Source organism: Gobius niger, assembly GCF_951799975.1.
Source record: "Gobius niger genome assembly, chromosome: 3".
NCBI lineage: Eukaryota > Metazoa > Chordata > Actinopteri > Gobiiformes > Gobiidae > Gobius > Gobius niger.
Window position 1 is genome coordinate 29,234,916 of NC_136854.1, and position 19,156 is coordinate 29,254,071.

At 40.0% G+C, this 19,156-nt stretch overlaps 4 protein-coding genes across 5 annotated transcripts; 1 reads left to right on the forward strand and 3 right to left on the reverse strand.

The window, feature by feature from the left end:
• Positions 1-1,305: 1,305 nt before the first annotated feature.
• On the reverse strand, positions 1,306-3,432 carry LOC306961591 (mpv17-like protein). 2 transcript variants are annotated; one of them, XM_079554402.1, is made up of 5 exons: positions 2,809-3,432; positions 2,221-2,291; positions 2,034-2,063; positions 1,670-1,850; positions 1,306-1,639 (listed from the first exon to the last, which is right to left on the reverse strand). In XM_079554402.1, exons 1-5 carry the CDS (start codon positions 3,098-3,100, stop codon positions 1,614-1,616), a joined length of 600 nt encoding a protein of 199 aa, XP_079410528.1. In that variant the 5' UTR covers positions 3,101-3,432; the 3' UTR covers positions 1,306-1,613. The 2 variants fall into 2 exon arrangements, with proteins under 2 accessions (XP_079410528.1, XP_079410527.1); XM_079554401.1 differs by having other exon boundaries at positions 1,306-1,850.
• A 288-nt stretch (positions 3,433-3,720) lies between these two features.
• ntan1 (N-terminal asparagine amidase) lies at positions 3,721-6,294 on the reverse strand. The gene is made up of 10 exons (XM_079553792.1): positions 6,054-6,294; positions 5,801-5,903; positions 5,634-5,699; positions 5,442-5,550; positions 5,303-5,376; positions 5,181-5,234; positions 5,032-5,085; positions 4,862-4,959; positions 4,675-4,788; positions 3,721-4,604 (listed from the first exon to the last, which is right to left on the reverse strand). Exons 1-10 carry the CDS (start codon positions 6,132-6,134, stop codon positions 4,434-4,436), a joined length of 924 nt encoding a protein of 307 aa, XP_079409918.1. The 5' UTR covers positions 6,135-6,294; the 3' UTR covers positions 3,721-4,433.
• A 106-nt stretch (positions 6,295-6,400) lies between these two features.
• On the forward strand, positions 6,401-11,734 carry ddx17 (DEAD-box helicase 17). The gene is made up of 13 exons (XM_079553176.1): positions 6,401-6,678; positions 7,280-7,442; positions 7,523-7,619; positions 7,722-7,855; positions 7,943-8,008; positions 8,087-8,228; positions 8,320-8,480; positions 8,550-8,722; positions 8,810-8,920; positions 9,004-9,065; positions 9,162-9,221; positions 10,837-11,070; positions 11,145-11,734. The coding sequence occupies exons 1-13, from the start codon at positions 6,617-6,619 to the stop codon at positions 11,627-11,629; spliced, it is 1,950 nt and encodes a 649-aa protein (XP_079409302.1). The 5' UTR covers positions 6,401-6,616; the 3' UTR covers positions 11,630-11,734.
• Positions 11,735-12,058: 324 nt separating this feature from the next.
• Positions 12,059-19,077, reverse strand: gga1 (golgi-associated, gamma adaptin ear containing, ARF binding protein 1). Its single transcript, XM_079553113.1, has 17 exons — positions 18,993-19,077; positions 18,418-18,502; positions 18,253-18,328; positions 18,078-18,176; positions 17,862-17,985; positions 17,493-17,593; positions 17,194-17,274; positions 16,898-17,035; positions 16,718-16,799; positions 16,522-16,632; positions 16,319-16,447; positions 15,910-15,947; positions 15,642-15,826; positions 14,984-15,204; positions 14,734-14,903; positions 14,511-14,621; positions 12,059-13,258 (listed from the first exon to the last, which is right to left on the reverse strand). Exons 1-17 carry the CDS (start codon positions 19,048-19,050, stop codon positions 13,148-13,150), a joined length of 1,920 nt encoding a protein of 639 aa, XP_079409239.1. The 5' UTR covers positions 19,051-19,077; the 3' UTR covers positions 12,059-13,147.
• Between the last annotated feature and the right edge of the window lie 79 nt (positions 19,078-19,156).

The following is a 19,156-nucleotide window of genomic DNA, read 5'->3' on the forward strand; positions in this document are numbered from 1 at the left end:
ATATTTATATATATATATATTAAGGCTTTTTTTAATCATGATTGATCGCACTTGTGAAATGCGATTAATCGTGATTAATCGCAGTTAATTTTTTCTAATAATTATATTCATTTTTTATGTTTTTATGTTTTATCCAACATAAAACACTTACATTTAAAGCATGTGATTACTGATTGCACATTTCATTGACCAAATCCACAGTTTCATATTTATGTGAAAAGCCCAACAGCTGAGAACTGATTGATAACTCACTTTTTAGAGACATTTTCTTTTTGTGCTGAACCTTTAGGGCAGAAACTGCAAACTTTAAGGCTCATGAAATAGAATATAAGGACAAAATATATATATTTTTTGTTGAAATAGGATGATTAAATTAATCGCGATTAATCAAATTAATCGCGATTAATTTAATCATCCTATTTCAACAAATTAATGTTGACAGCCCTAATATATATATATATATATATATATATATATAAAAATATATATATTTTTAATGCAATAACATGTATAACACAACAATATTTAGAAATGAATGATGACAAATAATTTATTTAACACACCATATAAATCGTTTCATAAACATGTGCAAACACAGTATTAAAGTGGGAGCAGTCACATTAAATTAAAATATCATAACCTCATTATGGCCTTGTACAAATATGCATATGTATATTATTAACAATTATACAACTACAATCACATTGACTCTTTCTATATATTATATATATTCATAATATTGTTAAAAATTTAGTAAGAAAAACATCACTCTATATAAGTAGTGTTACGCCTGTAGCCACTAATTATCTTGATTATGCACAACAAATAACCCAATGTATCCACTACAGTTAACACACAGTTCACTTCATAATGTGTGAACATTAGTAGTTATTGTCATGTGCAATATAATTGTACCATTTCAATTAAAACAAAGAATAAGTATTTATTATGAACCAGTGTGTGTTTTACCATAGTGTAAACAATGACCAAACCAACTCTTCTCAGTGTTTTGGCACATTGTAGAGGCAAAGCATCGCTTCATCTTAGAGCTGACATCACTTGTATTGAGTTAGCTGCCAGTCCAGAGTTTAACAACAAAGTTGTATATTGAAGATATGTAACTAGTACTTGGGTTTTGTACCATATAAAACAATGTATATTATTTTATTGACTGTGTCTTTATTTCTATAGGTCCCCAGTTTTCTTCAAGCAGAATCACTTAGACTTTGCAGTGTCATGTGCAAAACAAAAATACCAAAAATTAGATTTTCAACCTGTGCTCAAAGAAACTCTACAACTGAACCCGAGCAGTTTACTGCTACATTCATTTAATCGAATAAATAATCTGTAAAATCACTGTCTGTTTTTGTTTATCTGCCTCCATCTCTATTAAACCTTATAAACCTGTAGTCTGGCCAGCCGAGACTACGACTACACACTACTTTTCCACTAATCTCAAAGCAGCATTTGTTTCATTTCCATATTGTGCAAGTTTACACGTTACAGATTAATGTACAAACTAACTGCCTCTTGTTGTGCAATGGAAGATATCGAGAATGATTTTAGCCCACCTCACATGCTCATGACTTTTGTGTGTGCAAGTGGTTGACACTTCATTGTTTTGTGCCCTTGATAGTTTCTTTTTCCTCTCCTGAAGCACCGGCCTCACGAATAGAGTCATCTTTGTCCTGGCTAGTTGTATCTTTAGAGGGGAACATCCATGCAATAGCTGCTCCTGCTGTGCCATCACCGCTCTGCCGTGAGAAACATAAGAAAGTTGCCCACACAAATCCACAGCAGCCAGTGAAGATGGTCCGTACGTACAAGGGCACCAAGGCAAAGTTCAGGAACTGGGGAAAAAAAACACAATGAAAATAAATAAGTAAATAAACATACATTCATTATTTGTTGGTTATTGTCTGACAAGACAGGAAATGGATGAAGTAATAACTAATGTACTAAACATATTTTAGGGTATAGAGACGTTTAATTGTCTATGACTGCTGTAAAACAGTTAACATTGTACTTCCTACCTGCACAAAAGGCCAGAACATCAGCCCCGTCTTTAAGAAAAAACAAAAACAATGCAAATTTAGGCTTTACATAAATGCAGGAGTTTGCTTTGGCTGTCTATCATGACAATGAAGAGTAACCCCTTAGGAAAGTTTTCAAAGAGAGCTTTCCCAATAAAGGCCTATTCATTGATGTTTGTATACTCACTCTGTATGTGTTGAGGAACTTCTCTCTCCAGTCTTGTGTTATGTCTTCTTTACCCTCTAGAAAACTTACACCTGCAATCATTAAGTAAATTCAGAGATGATGCAATGAAACAATGCTATTGTTCATATGTTTTCTAAATTTATTATGTACTACTTATTATGTACTAGAAGCATAAAGCCTTCTCTCGACTGAATAGTGTGGTGTGTTTTAATCATTTTAATACATACAGATGTCAAAGGCACTGTTGTGACAGGTGACACATGTATTTGTTCGTAAACTGTCTTAAACACTAAAGTTTTCACTAGCCCCATAACCTACACTATTGTTTTCTCAAGGTAGGGAATTACCACTCACCATTATTGCAGTGTGTACTCTCATTTCTGGCTTGAGAAATGCCTGAGACAATATCTTCAAAATGTCTTTGATGTGACCTTTTGCCCAGCAGCAATCAAAGAGTGAAAGGCCTCCAGAGAGCTCCATGTTTATTGGCTCAAGTTACAAGTTGTTTGAGTATGTTTTTGAGTGAGCGATCAACTGCTCAAAGTAAACACAGGCCATACCTTCAGTCAAAGTCCGCTGATCACTGACCTGTGTAGAAGACGCTGGTGGCTAGCGGCGCGGCTGTGCTCTGGTCCAGGGCCAGTTTTCGCAGCACCATTCCGGCGGAGTTTCCCGGGAACCTGCGCTCCAAAAAACGCATCCAGAAGAAGTTAAAGTTGCCATGGAAACCGAACGCTACTATGGCGACGTTCCGCGTTTGTGTCCAGTTGATGTTGTCACGCCGTGAAAGCCACTGGTGAACGAAATCTCCCCCGGCGAACAGGCACCCGTACAGGGTGACATTTGTGACCCATGGGAAACGCCGGATAGTCTTAAACATTTTTACACCGAGGTGATAAAAAACAGCCTCTCAAGACGTTTAGCACCTCTTATTTCTGTTAAATTCGACTGTAACGTACCATTAATGTATTCGCCGTCGAAACGTCCCACCAACATTGCCTGCTCTAGTCTACGATCTACACCTCTCGCAACGAATGATTATCTCAAAATGAAAATGTTGCGAGGATAGACGAGACCGGGTGCGCATGTAAATGATGGTACTAAAGTCCAGAGCCTCGCTAATCTTTGACCGGCTGCTCCGGTATCCGATAGTGATGATGATGATGATGGCTCTCCGCTACGCTCGCTCTCCACCATCACAGTGAAAGTGTTTGTGAGGGCGGAGCGACTGGAGCTCAGCAAAAAGAGCTTTTCTAGCAGCTTCCTACTAAATCTATGAGCAAACCCGTAAAAAGGCAATACAACCATGGTTTAAATTACTAAAACAAGACAAGAATATTGTTAGGAAAATTTAAGCACACAATATAATAAATAAATAAATAAATAAAACGACAACTTGTAATTGTTTTTTATTTAATTGAAAACATTTGTACAGTCCTTGGCAACATTTCAGGCATAGTCTCCAACATCAATTGGATTCATGGTTCAGACCATGTAAAAGGTTAAAACAAGTTCATAAGCAGCAAATACATTGCCCGCCACCGAAATCATCCTGATAGGACAGGTGAGTAATGAAGGCTGGGATAATAGATCTTCTGTTAACATTACTTACCATATTGCAACTGGTCTGTTTTTACAATTATGTAATAAACACAAAGCTCTTATCTGTAAACTGTGCCACAATTATTGACAAAAATGTGAATCGCCCATAATCCTGTTAATCCACCTTTACGCTATTTTTGTAAAGGTGCCAATCAAGAATAAATATTCCAAAATTATAACCTTAAATTATCTTCAACACCACATATCTAATTCAGGATGCCAATGTTTGTTGAGAGTACTGATTTTCTCTGTTAAACAAAAACATGCTTTAAAGTGGTCTTTAAATCATTAGGAGTCCGAATGAACGTGGACAGAACATTTGACCAGACCAACATACACACGTTGTATCCTGGACCAGCCAGAAAAATAGGACAGAAAACCATACACAAACTGTCTATAACATCTGTAGACCTTAAGTTGGCTTCACATTCTTCTTAGTGCACAAAGCACATTGTTATTAATGTGTGTAATAACACTGACAATGTCCCTTTGAAGTCTCACGACACACTGGAAAAACTGAATACATATAGCAAGCATTCCTGTGCACCATGAGCTGAGAGGCAAACATAGGCTTCATATTAAGGTTTGTGATGATATAAAATACTGTACTTCTATGCCTGCATAGTCCGATCCCATTCTCCTTGGTCTGTCCTGTGGTAGAGCTGTGGTTGTCCTTCTGGAAAAAGGCTGTCTGGGTTTGGATGATCTAAAATGAACTGGATGGTGGACTTCATGTGCTGGACAAAGTGCGGTGGCTCAGCATTAGGAGAGGTTGACAGGTACTGTGTGTGAATAAAAGACAAAACATAAATACAAGAATGCAGGAATTACATTAGATACACTCATCAATACCTTTAAAATTGTGGCATCATTTTGAGCTAACCAGAAAGCAATATCCATATTTTGAGACCATTTACAAGGGCCAATTTTGACCACCCCTCGACTTGAATCATATATTTCTGCCATCTGCAACATAGCAATAAAATATGTATATCACAAGTTATTAGAAACATTGATCTAACATGCTGTGTGTCTCTACCTGTCCTCCGGTGAAGGTCCGTGCTGAGCGCAGTTCCTCTGCAGGTCCTTTGCAGACAAACAAAGAGGGGAACACATCACCCGTTTTCACGTTTACGCCTGAGGAAAAATTTATAATAGAAACATATTTATGATAGTCACATCACTCCAACCTTCCTGAGACTGTCTTACCTACTCCATACACTACGGGTCTGTGATTCCCATTAACTACAGCGTCATTCATTTCTGAAAACAGAAATGTTGTCAATAAAGTCAGTAATGAATGTTCATTTGTGTGAATGTTCACAGTCAGTTGTTCAACTTTTAAGTGTAAATTTTACCAGTTATGCAACACGTTTCTAGGTGAACACTTTCCTTTTGTTTATGAAATGCAGCTGCAAATATAAATATGTGTTAGGTTATATAAGTCAATCATGCAACTTGAAATAACATTTAAACTTACCCAAAATGCTAACGCTTAAATTATCAGATGTCTTGGAGTCATCATTGAATCCCCCAACAAGATGAAGCTCTAGTCTTGACACGACACAGACATTATTTGTATTTATGCAATACTGTATATCTAGATATTAGTATTTTACCTTCCATCTTTGCCGTGATGACTGAGGGACATAACTGCTTTAATAATAAGTTGGACCTCAGCCCAAGTACTGGAACCGTCCAAGTGAGCAACACAGACAGCTCCACTTCCTAAGACATTGAAAGAGTGATAAGAAATGATCAAATATGCATGACTGGCTCAAAGCAAAATCACAGCTAAATAAAAATGTTACCTGTGTGTCGGAGAACCACTAAATGGCAGGTTGTGGCATCATCTGATCCGATAACAGAAACATGTTCTGTTAGAGAAGAAAACAGCAATTTGCAAACATGTGGTGATGGTTGAATGGGTTTTCCTAGTGTTTTGAGAGCTTTTGTTTTGTTATTGCATTTTACTTACTGTCTGCTGGTGTTGTTGCAGCATACTCTCTTTGTTGGACATACAAACAATATTTTGGGTCCACGTCAACAAGTGGCCTAGAGCGAAACTGTCTTGCATTTTCCTGTAAAACAAACACATTTGTAGCACTTAGATAAACAAGGACAAATCATATTGCCTAGTGCTCCAAATCACATACGTCCCCCAGGTCTAGATGTATGACTACACCATAGACTAGCTGGTGCCATGACTTGACTGGCAGTATGAAACAAACCTGTAAATGCGGGTATCTCTCATAAAGGTCGCATGTCGAGCTTATACGGTCAAGGCCCTTATTTTGAATTAACAAAGGCATGACCTTACACGGAGTCCACGTCAAACACCTACCCTATGCATTAAATATTGCAATTTGACAGAAAAGGCCTACTACAACATATCAGACATATAAGAAAAAACACTTCCTGGAAATCTGTCTTTCCTGTCTGTAAAAAGCTGCTTGTTTTTGTCACAGCGACAGCCCTGGACAGATGGTATTCACTATTGTAGTTACTACATATTTGTGCGTAGGGACTGGACAACGACAGGCGTTTACGTCACATTTCTATTCGAAGTTACGTAGTAAAAGAGGGCAGGCAGATCGACGAAAAAGATTACGACGCTCTTCACCCTTTGCTTCGCGACAAATAGGATATTAATTTGCAGTGCTCCCCCTCCCCCAAATTTCCTTTCATTTATTGCAAAGTTAGAATTGGTCAGTGCATGCACGAGTAACGCTACTCCTGTTAGTTATTCACTGAAATCACAAAAATTGTAACCGAAGCGGAAGCTAACTGCAAAATGCGAGGTGGCTCTTATGGAGACAGAGACAGGGATCGGGACCGAGATCGTGGTCGAGACCGGTAAATATATTGTTTTACATCCTATTATACCATTTTAAAAATGTATTTCGTTTAAAATTGTGTTTTAGCTATTTTCATATCTGCGCCATCACGGATATGCTATGCTAATGGAAGGATAGGCCTCAGGGTGTGTTTACATTGTGAACAGATCAGATGGGTCATGCAAAGTAAATAATGCTAGTTCATGAAATGTTTTGCTGTTACATCATGAAGTGTCAGTTTGTTGTCGCATAAAGTTATTTAGAGTGGTGTTGCATAAAGAAAATTAAAAAATAACACTAAATAAAACAATGTTTTTTCACGTGACGTGTGTCATTGAAATGACAACACTAGCCGTTTGGTTCAAACCTGGCAAAAGCCATGTTGATGATTTGTGTAGGACTCTGGTGAGTTCTATTATGATAGATCCATGGGTGAGTTATCCACAATTTTCGAGTTCACAAATACCGCGAGATTTCAGTTTGCAGCTGGCAAGGTTAGTTTGGTTCAGAGCTGGAGGGCAACTGACTGCAGAGAGATATGTTACTAAAACTTATGTATAACATGCAGTATGTATTTTCATGTTTTTTTAACCTAAATTTGCTGTATTCTATTCACGTAGGCCCCGGTTTGGGGCAATGAGTGGTCGGAGCAGTGGACCTCCGCCCATGAAGTTTGGAAATCCTGGGGACCGCCTTCGCAAAAAAAGGTGGAATCTAGATGAGCTGCCCAAGTTTGAAAAGAATTTTTACACTGAACACCAAGAAGTACAACGGCTGACTCAGGCATGTTTTACTCATGGTACATACATGTATTGTTTTAAATATTATATCTATAATTATTGCCCTTTTCCTCCCAAACACAGTATGATATTGAAGAATTTCGAAGAAAGAAGGAGATCACAATCCGAGGCTCTGGTTGTCCACGACCAGTTACAGCTTTTCATCAGGCACAGTTTCCTCGTGAGTAAATCCCACCCCTGCAATACCTACCCTTGCATGACCCTTTAGTGTTCACTGATTTTAATACTCAAAATTATACTTTTTATGTCTTTGTATTTGTAGAGTATGTCATGGATACACTGGCGCAGCAGAACTTCAAAGAGCCGACATCAATCCAGAGTCAAGGCTTTCCAGCGGCTTTGAGTGGCCGTGACATGGTGGGCATTGCTCAGACTGGTTCTGGAAAGACACTGGCAGTAAGTACACTGGGGATATAATTAATATGTAAGGAATACATTATGTGATTCATGTTAAGAAACTTATTTATTTGAATGTATTTTTAGTATCTTCTCCCTGCTATTGTGCACATCAATCATCAGCCGTACCTGGAGAGAGGCGATGGTCCTATTGTAAGTTCAACTGAAAGTTGTAACACATATATCTACATACAGTATGTAGTGATATATTTTATTAAACCTTTCCTGTAGTGTTTGGTGCTTGCACCTACCAGAGAGCTGGCCCAGCAGGTCCAACAGGTTGCATATGACTATGGAAAGACATCACGGATCAAAAGCACCTGTGTGTACGGTGGAGCTCCCAAAGGACCTCAGATCAGAGATCTTGAGAGAGGTAGGTATTTTGTTAGCTCATGTTAAGAAAATTCAAAGGCAGAATGATATGGGAAGATATATTTAAATTATTATCTTTAAAATGTGTATAGGTGTTGAAATCTGTATTGCCACACCTGGTCGTCTCATAGACTTCTTGGAGGCAGGAAAGACTAACCTACGTCGATGCACTTATCTAGTGCTGGATGAGGCTGACCGCATGCTTGACATGGGCTTTGAGCCTCAAATTCGCAAAATAGTTGAGCAAATCAGGGTATGTTACTAGGTTTCTCAGTGCACTAGTGTGTCCTCTGTTGAATTTATAACCTGTTCTGGTTCTTAGCCTGACAGACAGACCCTGATGTGGAGTGCAACCTGGCCAAAGGAGGTTCGACAGCTTGCTGAGGACTTTCTCAGAGATTACATCCAAATCAACGTTGGTGCACTTGAGCTCAGTGCCAACCACAATATCCTACAAATCGTGGATGTTTGCATGGAAACTGAAAAAGACAACAAGTAGGAATAACCCACCTGTTAAAAAAAACAATTATTTCAGTTGAAAACTGGTGTGGTATCTTTGATCGGTTGTATTCACTCTGTTAGACTTCTTCAACTCATGGAGGAGATTATGGCTGAAAAAGAGAACAAAACCATCATTTTTGTCGAGACCAAGAAGCGTTGTGATGATCTCACCCGGAGGATGAGACGAGATGGGTGAGGTTCATGGCAACATTATCCTGCCCACTCATTCAAGCCAATAGAGTTCAGGGTAAATGATTTTATTTTCTGATTTTTAGTTGGCCTGCCATGTGTATCCACGGAGATAAGAGCCAACCAGAAAGAGACTGGGTGCTCACAGGTAAGAAAAAAAACAAAAACATAACATTTTAAATATTTTTTTAATATTATGTTTCTCAAACACAAACATATTTATGTTTTTTTTTTAAATTTGCAGAATTTAGAAGTGGCAAAGCCCCTATTCTGATTGCCACAGATGTAGCCTCACGTGGTCTGGGTATGTCTTATACATGTGCACAAAATTACAGATTGACCCACTTTATCTTAGGATCTTGATAATGTTGTTTGTGTTAACAATACACTAGGGCTTAAAAACAATGTAACAAAGGAAATGTTAACAGCTGATGATATGTGACTGTTTGATTCTCTTTTCTTTCTTTAAAAAAAAGAAAAGAAAAAAAAAGAATTTGAAAGTCAGCTCAAAAATACCGTATATACAATCCTGCACAACCAGAAATGTTTGAAGATTTTACATATCTGCCGTGGGAAAGCGTTGCAGAATTTGTGACGATGCTCTTATGAGGCCAAGGTCCTTAGGGTTCGCTGGATTTCTAGTCTGTTTCTTGTTACTGCAGTTCAAACCTCCTTCACCTGGGGCTCTCTGGCACGCTGCCCAAAGGAGGGGTGTATGGGGCTGAAGCTCCTGTGCACCTTTTCTTGTCTCCATACGGATACAAACTGCCTAATGTTGACTCCAGTTCAGATATATTACGTGTTGTATATTATTACGTTGTTTGCGTTCAATGTCAGGTTTAGGCTACCTAAATCTGAGAAGGGGGGCAGGCAAATTGTTCATGGCTTGACAAAAATTAAGAATTTGACATATGTTCTCTTTTCCCCTCTTCTCCTCTCAGGGTTTGGCAGCTCACTGCAGCTGTAACTCTCTGAGATGCTGTCTCTGCCCCTCAGTCATGCTAAAGTAGAGACTTGGCTAGTTTTAGAGGGGGGTTTAAAGCCCCACTTCTGTACTTCTTGGGTAACTCAGAGCCCCCCCTGCCCAGTTCCCACAGTTTGTAAATCCAGCGAGCCTTCCTTGGGAGAAGCCTGGGGTGCCTGTATGTCTGCCCACCGGCCCGTCCCAAAAGCAGACAGACAGGAGAGCGCGAGTTTAGAGGGCTCGTCTGGATCCAGTCCTGGGCCAGGGTCTGAGGCGGATCCCGCAGTGCGACGAGAGAGCAACAGAACCAGCCCGTTCTGCTCCCGTCTGTGTCCCGCCGCCTCAGCCCCGCCTATCAACCAGGACTGTTCAGGGGGGACTGGCTACCTTTGTAAAAACAACACGAAGGGGGTAAGTACATCAATTCCCCTTTCTCTTATCTCCTCTACAACCTCAGCGTACATCCAGCTACTTCCATCACGCCTGTGTATTAGTTCAGTTTCATCACAACACGTTGTACTATTGAAGAAGATGGTGATGAAATCTGAAATCCAGATGGAGGAGACTGAGGAGACTGGTTAAGCAGTGCTGTCAGAGCCCCACACCTCTGTAATGAGAAACAGACTCTGTGGATTCACACATTTTGATTAGCTGTCACTTTTGCGAGAATCAATTCTAAATCGCCCATGATTTATTCCATACCACAGTTCAATTAAACAGGCATAACGGTGTCTTGTTTAAATGAATTTGACATAATGTTGATCTGTGAGACTATTTGGATGCCCAGACTTCAAAGGTAAGTTACTGTAGCTCAGTAGGATTCATCATTTTTATATAATTCATATCCAGGTATGTACTACAACATGTAATCAATGTATTGGTAATATATAAATGCCCTTTTGTGGTTTTAACATTATCCTCCCCCTCCCAAATACCAAATGTTTACATGTAAAAGATGTGGAGGATGTCAAGTTCGTCATCAACTATGACTATCCCAGCTCCTCCGAGGACTACGTACATCGCATTGGACGTACAGCTCGCAGCACCAACAAAGGCACTGCTTACACCTTCTTCACTCCCGGAAACCTGCGCCAGGCCCGTGACCTGGTCCGAGTCCTGGAGGAGGCCCGACAGGCCATCAACCCCAAACTGCTGCAGCTCTTGGACTCAGGACGTGGAGGAGGAGGGGGTAGGGCAGATCTACGTCAAAATCTGTGCATGTTAACATTGGATGTATATTGAGAACTTATCCATGTGTCACAGGTGGACGTATGCGTTTCCGTGGCAATAACTCCAACAACCCCAACCTCATGTATCAGGAGGAAACTGAGCGACGCATGCGCACGGGTGGAGCCGGCAAAGACGGGCGCAGTAGCTTCAACCGCGACGGCCGCAATAACCGCGATGGGGACCGCACCAACTCCTCGTCCTCCTTCAGGGACCGAGACCGTGACCGCAGGAACAGCTACAGCAACTCTGACCAGTACAACAGCAGCAACAACTACAGCAGTGGGGGCTACAACCGCAGCGGGGGCCCGTCTGGAGGAGGGGGGGCGGACCAGCCCAACCAGCCTCCGAGTCAGTACGGCCAGCCCGCTCCCCCTCCGCCCACTGGAGCCCCGCAGCCTCTCATGGCCCAGCAGTTCCCCCCACCTCAGCCCCCGCTCATGGGCTTCATGGGCCAGCCCACGTACCCCTTCAACTCCCCGCCACCTCCTCCTTCAGGACCCCCACCTCCACGAAAGTAACATTTTGTGTGTTTTACAGTACATGTTCATCTATATGAGCAGTTGTTTATGCTGTAGTAGGTTTATTTTGTCATTCATCTACTTAATAACTACACTGCCTACCCGTGTGTGACAGCGGAGGATGTCAAGTTTTCTGTGAACCTTTGTATGATCTAAAGTAGACCTTTTCATAGTGGATCTTGTATTCTTTAGCAATCAGTTCTGTATCTTCAAAATAACATTCCAGTGTTGCTCACCTTTACCTTTTCAAAGTCTGAATTATTCCTGATGAAATTTAAGGGAAGTATGCGGTAACTTTCTGTACAAAATAGTGCTTGTACTGCTCCAATAATTTTTAGTCAAACCGCGCACCCTCTTACTTTACATCCATGCTTTCTCAGCTTGACGAAACATTTGCCAGTTATTTGACCCGTTTCAAGCTACTTGTTATACTCTAGTAATAGTTTCTTTTTTGCAGAACTCTTTCCACAATAAATAATGTTAAAGAGCATTGCATCTTCATTTACCCAAGCACCTAGTCATCTGACCTCTTTATTTCTTCATTGCTCGAAGAATACTCCGATGTCCCATTTGTGACAGTTTCACATATGGATACAGTATGTACAACAGTCAGGCACATGTGGTAGAATCAGGATAAAATACATGAACTTGTCCATCTTTGGGTCATTCAAAACTATAATAGGCAGCAAAGGAAAGGTGTAGGGAGAAATATCGTGCAAAAAAAAGAAAAAGAAAAAAAAATCAACAGTTACAAATCAAAATCCTGAGTATAAAAGTTTAAAAAGTGCATAACATAAAATTGTAAAGTGTAAATTAACTTAGGGGCAATGAGCATCAAAATCTAATCCCTTCACCATTTTGAACATAAAAATATAATAGTAAACTAAGACCTACCGAGAGACATGTAATGAATATAAAGCTTCTGTCTTAAAAAACAGTAAACCAATCAGTAACGTTCAATGACTCCTTTGCAATTTATGGCAATATTGTAGACTAATTCACATGCACCGGTGCAACACTAAAAGCACTAATCTTTAAATATATTAGGAGCATAATTATATTTTTTTTATCCAATATATTTATCTCCCCATCTTCAATATCCTATGTGAAATCACTAATTTGTAATTGTAATACAGTACCTGTATATAAGACAATATCCAGCATCATCAGATTTGTTCAAAGCATTGGCGTTGATTGAGAAAACCCCGTTCACCAGGAAATTATCCCCGAAGCTCATGTGGTTTTTTACAGCTTACTTCTTCTCAGCATAATTTTCAACTAAACAACAATTTGGGGATTTTAAAAGAACTACCGTAAAAGGGGGAATCTGGTTTCCGACAACATGTAAAACTTCATTGCACATAATTTTACTGAGCCTCCTTGATTCACATTACCGTTTGCAGAAAGGAGAGTCTACAAAGGAAGGCACAAAGTAAGCCGACCATGCCCACAAGTGGACAGCAGGATTGGTCTTTCTTAATATATGCACACAAAAAAAAAACATCTTCATAAAGCATCTCAAAGGTTGCCCCATGAGCTTGGAGGAGGAAACTGATCAATGTCTCCGGATACATCGTAAAACTTGTCGGCCACGTTGAATGTGAGTTTGTACCGCAGTCGCACCTTCTCCTGAAAAACAAATTTACATATTATTGCAGCGGGTCCTTCAAATAATAACACTTTCTTATACCAATAACTTTTTATGTTCCATTTAAGAACTATAGTAGACTGTACCATCTGATCTTTATAAAATTGTGAGATAAAATTAGTTTTGTCCTTTAATATATCGTGAAAACAAAAGACCATTGCTTGCTGTGCATCTAAGCCTTTTCATTGCTCATGAACTAGCATGCGAGTTGTACGTTAACATGACTACTGGTATAATATTTTTTTATAGAAACTAAAAGCAGTACTAAGTAACTCATGCCCCTAGAGCAGTGTTTTTCAACCTTTTTTGAGCCAAGGCACATTTTTTTCATTGAAAAAATTACGAGGCACACCACCAGCAGACAATATACAAAAATGTAACCCTGTAGACTATATTCAGTCGTTCACATAAAAGTGTCTTGAATAGGAACACTGTATAGTCTCGCTAGCCACAATGCCACAGTCACCGCCACCTGCCGCATCCATGCATCGCTAATTCTCTTGTTTCAAAGAAATTAGCGACCTAATATGGAGTATTCATTACATGGTTCCTCTACTCCAGACAGCACAGACACTCGAAAACGGTACATTATTTGTGGATAATAATGAATTTGTTTTAAAAAAAACAACTAGGTGAAATTGGATAATTTTCCAAGGCACACCATACAATATCTCAAGGCACACTAGTGTGCCACGGCACAGTGGTTGAAAAACTCTGCCCTAGGGCCTCTAAGCGCCTCTGGAGGTGTCATAGCATGTTGCATTTTTTTACTCATTAATTGTCCATGAGAGTAAATACTACGCTGACAGAAAAGACAAAGGGAGAGAGGGATATTGTACATCCGATTACACAATGGAGATATTTTTTTTCACTCAAACTTCATTGTAAATACTGTTTAAGTGGTGCTAGCCCGCAGTTAGCTTTGCCCGTTAGCCTGTTAGCTTCTTCTTCGTGTTTCTCTTAGTGTGTATTGCGCCTCCGACCCGTAGGCATCGAAGTTGCAAGTGTGGTTTTCTGGCCACAGGGGGATGATGAAAGACCCCCCAATCATCCCATTAACACTTGTATTACTCCCTGAGGGACTATGGAAAGGATTTATTAAGGTAAACAAGTTACTTAGTACTGCTTCAATGCTTACGATTCAAATTAGTGATATTATCTGTATCTATAAATTTGTAATTCAACATTATTTTCAAATATAATAACGGTAATTGCCAAATAATGTAAGTTTACCTTTTGAGGATTTGCCAGTAGCAGTATCTGTGTAATGGCAGCTGGAGGCAGAATGGGGTTGAAAGGTGGAAGTTCAGTCGCAGTGGGGGGCTGTAGCTTCACCTTCATTACCTAAACAACATTTTAACAGATTACCTATTTACAATAACAAAAGGCACACTAATCAGGTGGAAAATGTCCACATTTACATTGTCAGTCGGAGATCAGAAACAGCATTACTTACCTTGGGTACAGCTGCCTGGAAGCGTATGTTGGTGATGGGAACTGGAGCAGACGACAACATAGAGATGATCACGACGAGTACATCCGGTCTCGAAGGGGGACAGTCTCGGGCAAAAGTAAACAGGGCTCGAAGGCTGTGCTTGTCCATTACAGTAACAGGTAATGAAGTACCTAAAATACAAAAAAGTAATGGTCATATTCATTATATACAAGGGAAGAATGACACATGTTTAGGTGTGATGTGTACTTACTAGGTCTGACTGTTTCCAGAGGTACTGTAACTTCAGACAAGGAAATGCTTTGTTGAGGGTTGATCGCTGGTACGGAGGGTCTGTCAGTGGCAGAGTTATGGATGGGTTGGTCCAAAAGTGCGGCTGTAGATGAGGCAGGACCAGTCCCAGGGAAGGTTGTGGAGTTGGACATACTCTGCAGGTCTCGTAAAGTCATTTTACTGGGGGTCTGAAGCTTGTCCCTGTATAAAGGGGACAACCAATACAACAGTTTGATTTTTACATACACATTAAAGACATGGGTCGATCTGATATCACCAAGTAATTAGTCCAGGATCAATGTTACGTTGTTTGCCCAGGATAAATGTTACATCCAGCCAATCAGCCCAACCCTAACTCTAACATTGGTCCTGGGCAAACAACTTTGACATTGATCCTGGATTCTTAATTACTTGGTGACATCAGGAACACCAAGTGGATGATACAATGACCACCTGACAATAGTCTTGACCTGCCAGGTATGAAGCCCTACAAACAACAAAATACCACCCACAATGTATATTCTGGTACCTCTGCATCTGAAGGTAATCTACACTTACGCCATCAGCAATTTGAGTGAATTTGCTTGAAACCACAGCCTGAGCTCCCTAAATGAGTGAAGACCTGTGATCAGAATTACCATTTGACTTGTTGACTTTCTGGTGGCAGGGACTGCTCTAACAAAGTCTTCCCGAGTATGTCCAACTCATCCAAGGCTTTAGCCGGAGCTCTACTGCCCTCCACTGGTGTCAGCTCTTTTTGGGCCACGGACGGGAGCAGCACTGCAGCTGGGATAGGAGAGGAGTTTTCTGCACTGTTGTGAAGCTAAAAAAAACAACAAAAAACACATTTGCAATAAGTCTGAGGTGACACAACTCGGACAGAGGAACATTTTTACTGAAGCCTACCTGAGAGGTGTGGAAGTTGTTCTCCGTTACATTCAGTCCTATCACAATAAAATAATAAGCATTTTAGGCTCAATAAAACTTGACATGCAGGCTAAATATAAATGATGGCTGAAATACAAATAATAAAAGATATGTAGTGTTTTTACATCCACCAAATCTGATTTTTTATTGCATTGTGAACAAATGGTAATGGGATTTGCAAAAACAGCTAAGCATTTTTCTTTCTTGTGGTCTGCACAGGTGTGGCCCTTTGAAGTTCTCATGCAGCAGCAGGGGAATACCTCCTGGACAGCCAGAATAGCACCTAATAGTTTAAACATGTGCTTACACTGCTAACCAAAACTTTAATGCCTCGTAAAACATTAGGTCACTAATCCATACTGAGCCTTTGCAATGGAGTTGTTCTTACCCAGTGACATGAGTTCATCGTCCAAAAGACTGATGCTCATATTCTGGGTCAGGGTTTCGAAGCTGAAGGGTTCGGATTCGGCCAGTGGGTTTATCCCCGCCAGGTCAAGAAGTGCGGAGTTACTGTTGACTAAAAGTGATACGGAGACGGTTTGAGATGGAGCTTTATAAACTAAAAGTCTTTAATACACTGATAAAAATTACCTTCTTGTGATTGTGTTACATCGTCCTTGTTAATAATCACTTCACCTTTTACCAACTGCCTGTACGTGTTTATGACTTGGGTCAACCGGTCATTGGCCTCCAAGATGTCCCCTAAAACAGATAAGATGAATATTATGGTCCAAACAAAAACCCTATATCATCAATGTAAAAGAGAAGATCAAGTACACACACATACCCAGAGCTTCGTCACTGTCTTCAGTGTCACTGGCTAATCGGAAAAGAGTTGGCCTCATTTTTTCACAGCGCTGGTAAAGTTCCTAAAGCACAAAAAACCCTTAATTTGAGAAAACCTGAATGATACTTTGGGAAATGTTTGTGCCTATGATTAAAATATAACTTGCTGAGCAGCGCAGACCTTAATGAGTTCCTGGTTGCTCTGAGAACTGCTCTCCTTGCTGTAACCCTCCAGCAGCTGGCTCAGCAGGCTCACACTCTCGTTCACCTCCTGGATGGCATTAACTCGCTTTGATACCTTCTCCACACGCTTCTGATCCTGTTTCAACGTAAGAAACTGTTACATATACACCAGCTGAAAGGATTTGTATCATTCCCATTTATATAGTTCCCAATGGGTGTTTATTTTGTAACTTTGATGAAAATTAGGTAGAAATGTGACATATAACACAACATAAACAATATGTCCACACCCACCTCTTGGACCATTTCCTTGATGAGTTTGTTTGCTGCTCTTAAGTCCTCCGGGTGTGTGCTCTTCAATAACCGAGACAGTGCCTACAAAAACAGGATAAGACATAAGTAGAAAAGAGGAAGAGGGTTTTGTAAACTGTTGACCTTAGAATAATTTTCCCAGAAGGTAGTGCAAATTGGGTCAAATTTTCCCAATCAAAAATAGGATTGCACACAACTTTTCTGCTTTGAGTGACTTGTGTCTGTGAAAAGCACTACTGTATATAAATGATTCCCTTCTCTTAACCGTGCTTCATTTTTACCTTTGACTTCTCTTCATCATCAAAAATTTCACTTTTGGCTCTAGGTGGAGGTGGTGGGAGGGGCTTGTCATCAGGAAGTACAGGATCCTGCTTGACAATACCTGGAAGAAAGTGTTTAACCATGACTGAATACACAACTCATGATCTATATACATTTTAAACTGTATAAACAAGGTTACTACAAGTCAGAGTCACCATCAACACCTGAGAGCACTAAGGTATGTGTAATGCAATTTTAGACACATCACATGCCTTCTAGCTTATGCATCACTGCAGTAAAGTAATAAAATACACAAAAAGGTAAAATAGGAAGTGAAACACGAATTGTGTAAGTCTCATGACTTAAGTGTTCAAAGATGTGGGACTTACCCTGCTTTTTTAACATGTGATAGGCTTCTGAAATTTTAGCTTCATCTGGGAGCAGTATTGTCCAGCTGTACATGATTTCTATGACTTTTTTCTTTACAGGTTCTGCCGCCCGGGAGCCCAAATACTGCAAAACAGAAGAAGTTAGGATTACAGTATATTGAAAATAATGTATCTGTTGAGGTGTCATACTGCAGAATTTAGTTGATTGATAATTACCTTGGGTGACACCACCTTGATGAGCTCATTCAGGAATCTAAATTTGCCTACTTCAGTGTGAAATTTCTTCCCACAGGTCTTTATGCATGTCTCAAGAACCTGAAAGTATACGTAAATCCTATCAGTGTCTTCGATTATATTAAAGAAATTTTACTCATGTGGGTGCGCGATTTACTGTAAGTGCTTGCATAGCCTCCCATTCCTGGGGAGATTGAATTTTGTGGGCGAGAAGTCTTGTTGCATGCTGAGGGCTGATGAAAGACAGAAGACAATTAGATAGCTTTTGCTTTTGTCATTTTGTCATTGCACTAGCAACAATACAATATCCCCAACAACTTACCCGTCAGGTTCATTATTTAGCTGGTCACAAAATCCTGTGATGCTGTCCCAGTCTGTCTCTTTATTTTGGGGGTTAGTGGCTGTGTCTGCACAGAAATTAAGATATTTCAACAATCTCTCCGACATTTTAGTTGATTCACTAAATAACTCATGTAAACATTTATTGTCAACCAAAAAATTAGACTTAAAGGCTGCAAGTCTCCACCCTCAGTCAGGTGGTGGTGAGTGCACTGTTCCTGGTTGCGAAAAATACCTGTCTGTCGAGATAACACCTATTGTTATTATTATGCCCAGCATTTGAATTGAGAATGATATAATATACATTGACACTTGCACCCACAAAGTTGGGGTTTGAATAATAATGAACGCAAATATAAATCTGCGAGTTATCGATCATGGTTGCTGCACTTTTTGATGAGATTGACATTAGCTGTATCTCGACTCAGGCAATACGCGTCACATCAACGTCTCCTAAGGCAGCAATGTCACCAGAACTATCCCTAATATAATTTTACAGTGTGTCGACAAAAGCAATAACTTGGACAAACATTAAAGAGAGGTAGTGCGCTGACTTACTGATGCGAGACTGTAGCATAGCCTCATCATGAGCCTCATCTGGAGGCGGCGCCGCCATCTTTGACAAATACCAAACAGTGGCTGATCTCGCGACACTTTCAATTCGTGATGCGAGATATCGCAACTTTACCGCAGATATAAATTATTAATGACGAAATAATCTT

What these genes read in the sequence shown, in the direction of transcription:
- ntan1 (XM_079553792.1), bottom strand. Translation starts at nt 6,134, where the DNA reads ATGCCTTTGTTAATTCAAAATAAGGGCCTTGACCGTATAAGCTCGACA. An exon ending in AGTGGTTCTCCGACACACAG is followed by an intron (nt 5,551 to 5,633) that starts GTAACATTTTTA and finishes TCAATGTCTTAG; the next exon opens with GAAGTGGAGCTGTCTGTGTT. An exon ending in AGAAACGTGTTGCATAACTG is followed by an intron (nt 5,086 to 5,180) that starts GTAAAATTTACA and finishes TTCTGTTTTCAG; the next exon opens with AAATGAATGACGCTGTAGTT.
- gga1 (XM_079553113.1), bottom strand. Translation starts at nt 19,050, where the DNA reads ATGGCGGCGCCGCCTCCAGATGAGGCTCATGATGAGGCTATGCTACAG. An exon ending in AGGCTATGCAAGCACTTACA is followed by an intron (nt 18,177 to 18,252) that starts GTAAATCGCGCA and finishes GTATACTTTCAG; the next exon opens with GTTCTTGAGACATGCATAAA. An exon ending in ACAACTTCCACACCTCTCAG is followed by an intron (nt 15,827 to 15,909) that starts GTAGGCTTCAGT and finishes TGTTTTTTTTAG; the next exon opens with CTTCACAACAGTGCAGAAAA.
- ddx17 (XM_079553176.1), top strand. Translation starts at nt 6,617, where the DNA reads ATGCGAGGTGGCTCTTATGGAGACAGAGACAGGGATCGGGACCGAGAT. An exon ending in GTTCTGGAAAGACACTGGCA is followed by an intron (nt 7,856 to 7,942) that starts GTAAGTACACTG and finishes ATGTATTTTTAG; the next exon opens with TATCTTCTCCCTGCTATTGT. An exon ending in TGTAGCCTCACGTGGTCTGG is followed by an intron (nt 9,222 to 10,836) that starts GTATGTCTTATA and finishes TACATGTAAAAG; the next exon opens with ATGTGGAGGATGTCAAGTTC.
- LOC306961591 (XM_079554401.1), bottom strand. Translation starts at nt 3,100, where the DNA reads ATGTTTAAGACTATCCGGCGTTTCCCATGGGTCACAAATGTCACCCTG. An exon ending in AGTTCCTCAACACATACAGA is followed by an intron (nt 2,064 to 2,220) that starts GTGAGTATACAA and finishes TTTTTCTTAAAG; the next exon opens with ACGGGGCTGATGTTCTGGCC. An exon ending in TGTTCTGGCCTTTTGTGCAG is followed by an intron (nt 1,851 to 2,033) that starts GTAGGAAGTACA and finishes TTTTTTCCCCAG; the next exon opens with TTCCTGAACTTTGCCTTGGT.